The 12,332-nt window shown below is 45.8% G+C and overlaps 1 protein-coding gene across 1 annotated transcript in view; it reads left to right on the top strand.

Annotated features, from left to right (window-relative positions):
• The window catches only part of LOC118083809 (stearoyl-CoA desaturase 5), a 52,572-nt gene that overhangs the window by 22,080 nt on the left and 18,160 nt on the right, over positions 1-12,332 (top strand). The window contains exon 2 of the mRNA XM_035112705.3: positions 10,424-10,554. Within this exon, the coding sequence (XP_034968596.2) occupies positions 10,424-10,554 (131 nt within the window). The remainder of the gene's footprint in view (positions 1-10,423; positions 10,555-12,332) is intronic.

A 12,332-nucleotide genomic window follows, 5' to 3' on the forward strand; every position in this document is an offset into this window, starting at 1 on the left:
CCCTAAATAGGGCTGCCTTATTTTTCTGTTGCAGCAGAGTCCCTGCCCCTCTTGCAAGGAGGTGAGGACTCAGAAGAAAGAGTGCAAGAACTTAAAAAGCATCCTACAGGTGTCACAGAAACAGGCAGTCTATGACAGAAATGTGAAAGTGTGGCTTGTCTCCTGTCCGTCAAGATACCTGATAATGTTCACTGATTGCTGTACCTGGTCAGTCTGGGCTATTTGTGGAGATGGTAAATACTTTAGTTCTTGACTCCAGTTCACAGGCCCACGCTAGTCATACACAAAATATGCCCACAAAACAAGATTTGTGGAAAGAACTACAGTGGTACCTCGGTTTGCGACCGCAATCCGTTCCGCGGAGGCGGTTGCTCGCCGAAGTGGTCGCTTGCTGAAAGCACGCTTCTGCGCATGCGCAAGCTGCGCAGATCGTGTCTGCATATCCGACGCTGCGGAACCCGGATGTAAGCACTTCTGGGTCCATGGCGGTCGCTCGCTGAAGCGGTCACTCGCCGAGGTAGGCGTAAACCGAGGTTTGACTGTATAGGGAAAGATTTCTTCCAAGATACTTCCCTCTACAGAGAAATATTTCTGGTCCGTAAGGGTGAAGATGGCTTCAGGATTTTCTCCTGTACTCTTTCAGTTGTTGTTGTTGTTGTTGTTTAGTCGTTTAGTTGTGTCCGACTCTTCGTGACCCCATGGACCAGAGCACGCCAGGCACTCCTGTCTTCCACTGCCTCCCGCAGTTTGGTCAAACTCATGTTCGTAGCTTCGAGAACACTGTCCAACCATCTCGTCCTCTGTCGCCCCCTTCTCCTAGTGCCCTCAATCTTTCCCAACATCAGGGTCTTTTCCAGGGAGTCTTCTCTTCTCATGAGGTGGCCAAAGTATTCAGACATGCAGTTTATATACTTACGGGTGTGTGTTTACCTTATGAACATTCTTTTTATTTATGACATCTTAGAATTCTTATAACAAAGCCCATAATGAAACCTTGCCCTAGCGAGCGATCGCTCTTGCCCCCAGTTTACCGATGAGAAACTGAGGCTGCCTGGTCCAAGGCCATCCCTTCAAAAGTGGATTTCCCTTTGCAGTGGACAAAAGCCTTCTCTCCTGATATAGAGCCCATAAAACAGCCACTACAACAGGGCTGTGAAATTACAACACCCATCATCCCTGGGCCACAGGCCATGCAGCTGGGATTGATGGGAGTTGGAGTCCAACAATCCCTGAAGAGCCACAGGTTCTTCAGGGTGCTTCAGGGTGTAGTATGGGTGCTACAGACCCAGGATGGGCCACGGTTCCCCCATCACAAGGACCCACTTACTTTGGCAAAACAAGCCTTTGCCACCATGCAATCTGGGAATGTTCCTAAAACTAATCAGTGAAATCGAGGCAGAGCCAAGATTTGAACTGAGGATTTCTGGCTCCCAGATCACATTCATTGACACCCCAACAACACCAGCCGATGACTTGTTCCACTTACCATCAGTACATTTAGCTGAAAATATAGGTCGGTGTCGTTGAATTCATTGTTTAAAATACTCTGTGCCCCTGGGACGTGTTTTCGTTTGGACTGATTGCTCAGTGCCCGTAAATAAGTGGCTTTAGGGTGATAGAAAATTTGGGCTCAAGTGCGGGCGTCGGGGGAATTGCCTCTTTTTGCAGAGTCTGTGTCAGCACATTAAACATTCAGAACACTGAGTATGTACTGTACTAAACTTTTAAAGCTCAGGAGCCAAGCTTTTGGCTCCTGAGCACAATTATAATCAGAAAAGCAGCACTGTTGGTCTTTCTGTACAAAGACTGGGCTTCCCTCTGATTTACGCCCTGTTTAGTTGAGACCTAGTTACAGGTAGGTAGCTGTGTTGGTCTGGATCGAAGTAAAATAAAAAAAATTCCTTCAGTAGCACCTTAAAGACCAACTAAGTTTTTATTTTGGTATGAGCTTTCGTGTGCATGCACACTTACATTTCACTGTATCTGAAGAAGTGTGCATGCACACGAAAGCTCATACCAAAATAAAAACTTAGTTGGTCTTTAAGGTGCTACTGAAGGAATTTTTTTTATTTTAGTTGAGACCTAGTTGAGGATGCATTAAGGGGTCTTACAAACTGTTGCTATTTTCAGGTGGGATTCACTGATATGCCAGCAAATTCAGGCTGCACAATTAAAGCTGATTGGGAGGCCTTTGACCAACAAAAAGTCACTTCCTCTAATATTGGACTGTTTGCTATAAGAAAAGTGATGGGAAATTGCTACTGTATATGAAAAGTGGTGCAGAGTGTGGCTTAACGCTTGCATTGACACGCCACGAGGAGGCTAGATCTGGATTTTGTTTTCTCTCTTTTCCTCATTTTTCCAATCGGAAGTTGAATTCTCCACTGTTCCGCATCAGTTTGCAAACTTGTTAGAAGAACCTACGGAAATTCACCAGCATTTTAGTGTGAGTTCCTCTCACTAGGCACATCCTTGTGTGCAATTTAGCCTAATATATACATTTTGGCAAAGCAATTACCTCTAAAATAATGCACCTGTGTTATCTTTGCTAACACCTGAATTTTGTGGGCATTCTGCCTGAGCAGAAGCATTTTAGAACCCATTATCTGAATTGAAAAATTCAGAGACGGGTGGCTGCCCTTCTGTGTTCGTATGGTTTCTTTGACATGCAGAGCTATAGATACAACACAATTGAGAGGATACTAATGTTTACGATCTCTGAATCAGATTAAGATGTTTTCTTATCGTTTTTATAGCCCATCTGAGAAATCTGAGAGAGCGTTAATGGGATTTGGTGGGATATTAAAGCTTGTTTTCCAGCGGATAGTGTATAGTACTTTCTCCTTCCTCTGTCATTATCTTTCCACCATTTCCACATGCTGCTGAGCTATCACAACAACACTGATGATTCTGCTACCTTGGGCAAGTATCACGTTTTTCCCAGGTGCAAAAATTTGATGCTTTTGAGTGTTGGGCAAATGTGATATCTCTGGATACAAGCGTAAACTTGTCGGAAGAGAGGTGGGCTGGAAAAATGAAATTCCAGTGCTCATCTGTGTAAAATTCTGCATTTGCAAAGGTAAAAATAAATAAATATACAGGTTGCCTGCCGTGGGGGTGGTTTAAGGCCCTGATTACGATCTTGATTTGGAAGACGTCCCCTGTGGCTTTCAGAACCATGAATTTTTACATCTTCTTTTAAGGGTTGTAGGTGTTTTTGGTTTTGGTTCTCATAAAAAATTGCCATAGCAAATGCCCTGCTGTTAAAGCGTGAAGGAGAAGAGGAGGCTGAGCATTATCCGACATATATTTAGCTGAAGCCGTGACCTCCCGCTAATGGAAGCATACCGATGCTTCTGTTGGCTTCTGTGTTTTTCTTGCAGACAAGCTGATCTCTGCAAACCTGCGAATCGAGCCCTGAAGCCCTCCTAATTTGTACCACTCATGGGGATTCCATCCACAAGCAAACAGGCAGTGAGGTGGGGTGTAAAAGGCTTTTTATGTTCAGCAGCAAGACCTCGGGCGCTATTGATTGCGGAAAGGGAAGGTATCGCCGCATCCCCCGTTGCTTATAATGTGGCTCATCAGACACCGAGTTAAGTGCTAGCGACACCCTGGCGGGCTTCACAAAGTCACATTGAGAGTCGCTTCATCATCGCAGTTGAGATTTTGTAGTCCTTCCTTCCTTCCTTCCACTGCCTCCTTCCTCACTTGATTCAGGTGGGTCCTTGTGTGCTGCTGTTGTCTGTGCCTACAATGTAATTGCAGGGTAATCTCTGTGAAAAGGCCCATTTCTCAATATTCCACCATGTCCTGATATTTATGCATTTTGGAGGGTTGCCAACATTTCTGCTAGCCTCAGTAGCTCTGCCTTTAAGATCTTGGCTGGCTTACATTCGCTGGTGATGCTTATTTGCCTGCTGGGGGAAGGTTTTGCCTGCAGATTCAGCAACCGCTGGAGCTGACCAGACCATTTGGGCGGTCAGTTGGCAACCCAAGAAATGCAGTTTATTTAAGGGCACACACACACACACACCCAGCTGTCACTATTTTGTGGGAGGAAATCAAGCGCTTACTGGAAATTTTGGTTTGTGCAATTAAAATTGATGAAAGGGCTCTGTCACACTAGCACAACCAACCCGCTTTTTTTAAAAAATGAAGCACACAGATGTTATGTGGTTAGTAACGTTATGGAGGAAATGTACTGGAATGTTTGGGGCAAATGAATGATTAACAGCAGGGTATATAAACACTGCGTAAGCAAATCAGGATGCAGGATGTCACATAACCTCCCCACAAACAAAGCAGAACAAGTGTTTTAAGACCAGACATAGTCTAACCTCTGCATAGGCTTTGTGTGAGCAAGTCAAGATGAATTCTCAATAAACTGGTCATCTGGCGGCAGGGGTGGGGGGGTGGAGGAGGGTCACCCTGGGTGCCATTCTGGCGGGGGGGTGACAAGATGGCCCCTGCCTCCCTCAGCTGTAGAGTGGCCGAGGGTCCGCGCAGTCAGTATGGCCCCACTCGCACGGCGGCTGTACAGGCTGCTGCTCTCATGCGCCGTCCATACGGGCGTCTGTATGTGCTGCCACGCGTGCGCAGTCCGTACGGGATGCTGCACATGCACACTCCATACAGATGCAGCGCGCGCGTATTGGCATTGGCCATACCATGTTGCACTTCTGATAAGTCATGGCGTCATAGCTCTTTGACTATCAGGAAATTGCACAGTTGGCTTTGTTGGTACACACGGCCATTTGGACGTGGTCCAGCTTCCTTCTCCAAGGAAAAAATGGTCTTTACCCATACAGCCTTTGGGCATGGTTCACTGTCTCTTGAGGACAAACTCTGTACCCTTCTCTGGACTCCGGGTTTTCAGACCTGTGGTGAGCTACTTACAACAGTGTAATCAAAACATCTGTGTTGGCAAACTCTTCAGCATACACATACCCATCTAGGCAATGACCAGACTGGATCAACTTAGCTTCAGTAAGCTTGCTAGATTGTGCCTTCACACTATTCTCTGAGCTGTCATTGTATTCTAGTGTGACCCTGAAAACAAGGTGGAGCTATGCAAATAGCAACAGTCTTGATTTGTAACTGGTAAGGTGTCACAGAGTGAGTTGGTCAGTAAATCACACAGTTTGAAGTTGGAGTTAGCTCTTTCTTAGCAAAAACATGGCAACCCCATCCAGAACTGGCCACCTCCCAGATGCTGTTCAACACCACCAGCCCCATCCAGTATGGCCAAGGGTCAAAGCCGATGGGAATACCAACCAGTGACATCTGGAAGATGACAAGTTCTCCACCGCTGATCTAGCTCAGTATTGCCTGCTCTGACTGGCAGTGAAAATAGGAAGCTGCTGAAGAGAATAATATTATTAGAACTGTTGGAAAAGATCTGGACTATGTTGGATCAAAATGATTGGAAAGAACTTGGAACTTTGATTAGAATGGCAGCAATTATCGATATTCAGAACCCTCAGAATTTGAAGCATGGGGAAGCAATTTTTTTATAATTTGGCATAATATTTGGTTTAATAGATATATATTTGTATAATTTGGAATAATTGGTTTGATATGATTGATTTGTAAGTGAAAATTTAATAAAAATTGATTTTAAAAAAAAGAAAAGAAAGAAAATAGGAAGCTGTCTTACACTGAATCAGAAGATGGATCCATCTAGCGCAGTATTGTTCAGTAGTTCTTCAGGAATTCAGACAGGATCCTCTTCCAAGCCCAGCTGGAGGTGTTGGAGACTCAACACAGAATGTGATCTACCTTTGAGCTATGACCCTTCCAGTAATATGATATGGCTGTGACTCTCCAGTCATACGATACAAGGCCTTTTATTTCATGTGCTACCTGATCTTTTTAGCTGGAGACACTAGGGAGAAAACCTGTGTCTACCGTTGAAAGGTGGCCCCTTCTGATAAACTTACTTGTAAATTGCTCTCTCTCTCTCTCTTTTGTATGTAAGGCAGCTTATGTAAAACAATTCCAAACAGTTTTTAAAATGAGAATATTTATATGGCAGCCCTACAGAAAACATGTTAAAACATGGACCAGTTTAGAAAAGTAGCTGCATTCCAAAACAGCTCTCCAAATTAAGCTCCATAAAACAAGGGGGTAAATTAGGGAAAAAGCAGCCAGAAATATATATCTATATACAGTGGTACCTCTACTTACGAATAACTCTACTTACGAATGTTTCTACTTACGAATGGAGCTCCATCTGCCATCTTGGATGCGGTTTAGATAGGATTTTTTCTACTTACGAATTTTTAGATAGGGTTGCTTCGACTTACGGATTTTTTCTCCCAATGCATTCCTATGGGATTCGACTTACAATTTTTTTCAACTTAAGAATGTGCGTTCAGAACGCATTAAATTCGTAAGTAGAGGTACCACTGTATATCTATCTATATCTATATCTATACAGTATCTATATCTATATCGTTTTAAATTCCATTTAAATACTTGCCATTCACAATTGACAGCTTTCTCTCCCTCTCCCTCTCATTCTCTCTCTCTCCCTCTCCCTCCCCCCCTCTCTCCCTCTCCCTCCCTCCCTCCCTCTCTCTCTCTCCCCCCTCTCCCTCCCTCTCCCTCCCTCCCTCCCTCTCTCTCTCTCCCCCCTCTCCCTCCCTCTCCCTTCCTCTCTCTCTCTCTCTCCCTCTCTCCCCTTTTAAACTTAGATTTTGGTACCCAAGTTCCAAAACCCAAAATTATGTTTTGATTTCAGTTGTGTCTTCATCTGTGCTAGCAATCCTTCACAAGAAATTCTACTGGCAATTACACAAGGGGTTGGAGGCACAGTTTAAAACCAGCTGTTGTTGCCAACCTGGTGCTCCCATCAAGTTGTCCTGGCTGGTGCCGAATGGGAGTTGTGGTCCAAAACATCTCGCAGGCACCAGGTTGGCAAAGGATTCCTTCGACTGTCGCTGTTTATGTTTACAGCCTTTGAGAACGATGCACCTCATCAGAGAAGCGTTTGGTGCAATCTTCAAGGCAGAGACTCCTTCAGGGACCGCAATCTGTTTGGATGATGCTGCCTTGTTCCCGCTTCCACACATGATGAGCAAAATTGACATTTTTCAAAACGGAGCACGGATGAAAGCCTTTCTGTTGCCACCCAGGATGTTGTGGAGGAACAGCTGGCTTCCTCTTGGCAGTATTAGTGCTGCTATGCTCAAAGTGATATAAAAGCAACAGGAGGGATGTGGTTATCTTAGTGGGGGGAGAAGATAAGGCCCCCTGAAGAGACATGGGGAATAAGAAGCTGGAGACAGCTTCATCTTCAAAAGATTCCGGTATCTTCAAATGAGTCTTTTGGAGTTCTGGACGATCCAGGGCAGAACAGAAAGTGTTCCTTGTACGTTTCAGTCAGATGAGACATAGAGAGAAGAGATTATGGTCCATCAAAGGCAGAGAGGGTCTTTGGGAACAGGCGGACTTTAGTACTGTCGCCTGCCAGTCACTTGGGAATGGGATGATGGGGAAACGGGCCAGAATTGTGCTTCCATGCACACATATTGCATTTGGAGGGTTACATTAGAGCAGGGGTGTCAAACTCAAATTCATCGGGGGCCGCATCAGCAGTTTGGTCACCCTCAAAGGGCCGGTTGTATCTGTAGGACTGTGTCCACTCTTTATTATCATAAATTATTGTCACTACATTCAATTATTACTGTTTTTTGTAATAATGTAAGTAATAACTAGCTCTGAAAGCAGAAACATAGTCAGAATAATGGCAAGTAGATATTTAAATGTACAATTATTGTACAATTTATTGAAAAATGATTTTTGGTAACTGCACTGGGTGGTGGAGGCTCGCTAGGGTTTCATGCAGGACCTTTGCAGAGCTACTAGTACCTGGAGATGCTGGGGTCCTTCTACATGCAGGACAGATGTTCTGCCAGTGAGCCACCACCCTTCACCAAAGGGACTAGCTGAGGTTGACTCACTGGAGCTGCTCTCCTGGTTCCAGGGTTTAAGGGCCAGAAGTATAAAACAGCATCCTATGTTTCTGAGGAGGGGGAGGGGGAGGGGAGGGAGGAAGGAAGGAAGGAAGAAAAAAGAGAGGGAGAGAGGAAGGAAAGAAAGAGGGGAGAGAAAGAAGAGTAGGAAATAAGGAAGGGAATAAAGAAGGAAAGAAAAAGAAAGAGGGAGGGAAGACGGAAAGGGAGAAAGAAGGAAGGAAGTAGAGGGAAAGAAAGAATAAGAATGAGGGAGAGGAAGAAAGATGGGAAGGATGGAAGGAAGGAAGAAAGAAAAGAGGGAGCAGGAGGGAGAGAGGAAGGAAAGAGGTGAGAGAAAGAAGAGTAGGAAAGAAGGAATAAAGAATGAAAGAAAAAGAAAGAGGGAGAGAAGACAAAGAAGGAAGGAAAGAGAGGGAAAGAAAGAATAAGAACGAGAGAGAGGAAGAAAGAAAGGGAAGGGGGGGTGGCCGCCTTGATTCAGCGCCAGAAAAGAGCGCAAAGGGACTCAGGGGCAAAAAGCATTTCCCGTGCAGCGTGAGGCAGTGGGTGTCCGTTTTAGGAGAAGTGCGTAAAGCCTCAGAGTTGCGCGTTCGTGAGGCTGAGCCGCTGCTGAGCTCACGTTCATGAGGCTGAGCCGCGGCAGGAGGAGAAGGAGGTGAGGCAAGAGGAGGAGGAGGCTACCCGGGTCAGTGCCTGGCAGCGCCGTGCGGAGAGTCCCGAGCCTCTGGGACGCAGCAGTGCTCTGTAGCACTTTGAATCCTCCTCCTCCTCCACGCAGCGCTGCTGGGTGCTTTGTCTGTGCTTCAGCAGCAGCAGCCGTTTCCAGGCGCCGAGCCGTGGCAGGAGGAGGAGGATTCAAAGTGCTACAGAGCACTGCTGCGTTGCAGAGGCTCGGGACTCTCCGTGCGGCGTTGCCGGGCGCTGACCCGGCAAGCTGCCTCCTCCTTCTCCTGCTGTGTCTCGGGGCGCTCCACGCAGCGCTGCTCCGACCGCCTTTCTATCCCCCCCCGGCCCCAGCTGTTTGTCAGCGCTTTGTCGGCGTGGCGCTTCAGCAGCAAGGTCCCGCTGCTGGGTCCTACTGGCTGGGGCGCTCGGCGGGCCACATGACGAGGTCTGGCGGGCCGGATTTGGCCCCCAGGCCTTGTGTTTGACACCCGTGCATTAGAGTGATAAAGGACACAAACCTGGATTATGGTTTTTGCCCGAAACCTTTAGTGTTCTAATCAATACAGTACACAGTCAGAGTGGGAGGTCAAGGTACAGCAGGTATATCGTGTTGGAATCTTGAAAGCCCAAAATTTAGGACTCTTTGGTGAGGGAATCCCAGTGGAGGTTTAACATGGCAAACCATGCAGCAAAGAAAAGCATCAATTTATAGGTTGTCAAACCTTTCACATGTGCCTTTCCAGCGAATTCCAAAGTGTACCACTTTCTTTTCTTTTTTAAAAATACTTTTTATTAATTTTCGTACATAATTCCTAATACAGGCTTATATATTCTTGTTCAAAGTAAATATCCATACCAAAATAATATCAATGTATATTCAAGACTAGAATCAATTACAGTGCCAATAACAGTTATTTCACAAAATACAATAATAATTTAAAAAAAAAACCTTTCCCCCTCCCCTTTATTATCTTAACATCTTTTCCTATTGTCTTTCTCCTTTAGTTCCGCCGAACCAGACTTCCACCTTCTTTCACATTTGGTTTTCTATCCTCTTTTATCTATTACCTGCTCTTCATCCTTCATTTCTATATGTTTTCTCTTTTATCAAAATCTCGGTTATATTCCATTATTACAGTTGTAGATGTTAACTCATGCCAATTAGTGTTATTGTTGGTTTATCATATTTTTTTTAGATATTCTGTAAATTTTCTCCATTCTTTTTGGGCTTTCTGATCTTTTTGTTCTCTTACTTTTCCAGTCAGTCTAGCCAATTCCACATATTCTACCATTTTGACCCTCCACTCCTCCACAGTTGGAACCTCTGTTCTTTTCCATCTTTGCGCCAGTAGCACCCTGGCCGCTGTACATGTGTACCACTTTCCTAGCCTTTCCTCCTTGCTTCTTCTCCAACAGCTGCTAAGAGGGGCCCAAGGAGCAGTGGCCATGGAGAGGCAACAGGATGATGCCACCACCATCGTCGTTGCTCAGGACAAATGCTGGCTCATCCTCCCCGAGCTCGGCAGTAGCACTGGTGGGGAAATAGGGAATTCCAGGATAAAATCAGAAGCTGGGGTGCCTTTTGTAATTCTGGGACTGTCCCTGAAAAATCAGGATACTTGGAAGGTATGCAATTAGAAAATAGTTCACCAACAGCAACACCTATGAGAGTCTGAGCTATATTTTAACAAGGAACAATAACGGATGCAATTGCTTGGTATTTACACTTTATTTATTTCTCCCCCCCCCCCATTTCTCCTTTATCTTTTGCACAGCATACCTGTGTTTCTTTGTGACCGCCCTGGGAGTGACAGCAGGGGCCCATCGCCTGTGGAGTCACAGATCTTACAAAGCCAAGCTACCTTTGCGGATATTCCTGGCTGTAGCAAATTCAATGGCCTTTCAGGTGAGCAACTGGGCTCTAACTGCTGCCCATCCATGCCTGCATTTTCATTTCTCCACTGATGACAGGCTGCTCAATGGGTGAAGCTCCCTTTGCAAGAGGAGCATTTCCGCTCCTCGGGATGAACGAAGCTCTGCATGCAGACGCTTGTGTGATGGAAGCAAAACAGTTGGTGCAAAGCAGAGGGGATTTTATCACACCAGGCCAGTGATCCATCTAGTTCAACATTGTCTCCACTGACTGGCACTCCACTCTCCAGGTTTTCAGACAGGGATCTCTTCCTGCCCTACCTGGAGATGGTGGGGATTGAACCTTCTTCATGCAGGACAGATGCTCTGTCCCTGAGCCACAGCCCTTCCCCATAACATACGTTCCAGCATTCTTCTGATAAAAATCAGGACATGGGCTCCTTTCCAAAGCCTGGGAAGCTTCTGTCCAGCTTAGGGAAAGAGGCACAATGCTCTGACAGGGAGGGAAAGCTGGGCAAGTGTTTGCCAGGTTTGGGAAGGAGGCAGGAGGGCTCCAGGATCTTGCCAGAGCCCTGCGCCTCCTTCCCAAAGGTTGGGATGCTCTCCTTCACAATGTGTCAGACTTCGAGGAATCGGATCCCTCCCCTGGTGGCAATAAATAAGCAGATCAAATGAAAGGAGCATTCTTACCAGGATAAGTTCTTTAATGATCACAGTAAGAGACAAAGGAATGCATCTCTCTCTAAAAAAAAAATGGTGTTGCTCCCAGTAAAAGGTTTACCCCCTCGGTCCCCATTAAACTGTGTCACTCCTATGTTGGGTAATCTGAGCTTGTTGCCGTTGCGCTTTCTGTTCTAACACTTTCCAAGCCCTTCTAGTCTTGGGCGAAGGGGGAGTGTCAGGAATGCTGTCCAAGGACGCTGAATCTCTCTTCGTGTTTCCTCTTCCAGCTGCTCCTCACCCAGCTTTCCTCCCTCTGGACTATGCCCCTCTGCAAACCACTGTTCTACATCAATACTGTCCAACTGCCCTAGGGAAGGTTCAGAAAAAAGGGGGGCTCCCACCATTCCTCCTCAGTTCAGTCCCTGACATAATGCTGCTGCTGCTGCTGCAGGAACTGCTTCCATGGCCCCTGTCCGCAGGCGGCATGAAATCAGGGCATCCCAGGACAAAGGCAGAGCCTGGGACACCTTTTAAGAAAAGTGTGGCTGTCTCAGTTAAATTGGGGCACTTGGAAGGTATGCCAAAGGGAAGGGGTTGTTTGAAATGGAGCGATGATGGAGGGGGCCCTACACTTACCACATTTCTCCTGAAAATCTCTCTTCCCCACCAATTTCATTACATTTTTTAATTTCACTTTTAGTTGGTATACTGCCTTTCCGAATTGTTATACACAAGGCAGTTTACAAACTGAAGGAACAATAAAGATTGCACACCTTATAGCAATTTGATCCAATACAAAAATGTAATAATAAACATAGCTTTAAAATAAGCAACTTGTATCAGATAAAGCAATGTTCAACAATCCATTACAATAGTACAGTTGTACCTTGGATGCCGGACACCTTGCGAGTCGAACGTTTTGGCTCCCGAACGCTGCAAACCCGGAAGTGAGTGTTCCGGTTTGCAAACGTTCTTGGGGACCTGAATGTCTGGTACAGGTTCTGCGACTTCTGATTGGCTGTAGGAGCTTCCTGCAGCCAATAGGAAGACGCACCTTGGTTTCCGAACATTTTGGAAGTCAAATGGACTTCCGGAACGAATACCATTTGACTTCTGAGGTACGACTATACACAATAAAATAAAATGCCA

The sequence above is a fragment of the Zootoca vivipara genome, chromosome Z1, assembly GCF_965207765.1.
Source record: "Zootoca vivipara chromosome Z1, rZooViv2.hap1.1, whole genome shotgun sequence".
Lineage (NCBI taxonomy): Eukaryota > Metazoa > Chordata > Lepidosauria > Squamata > Lacertidae > Zootoca > Zootoca vivipara.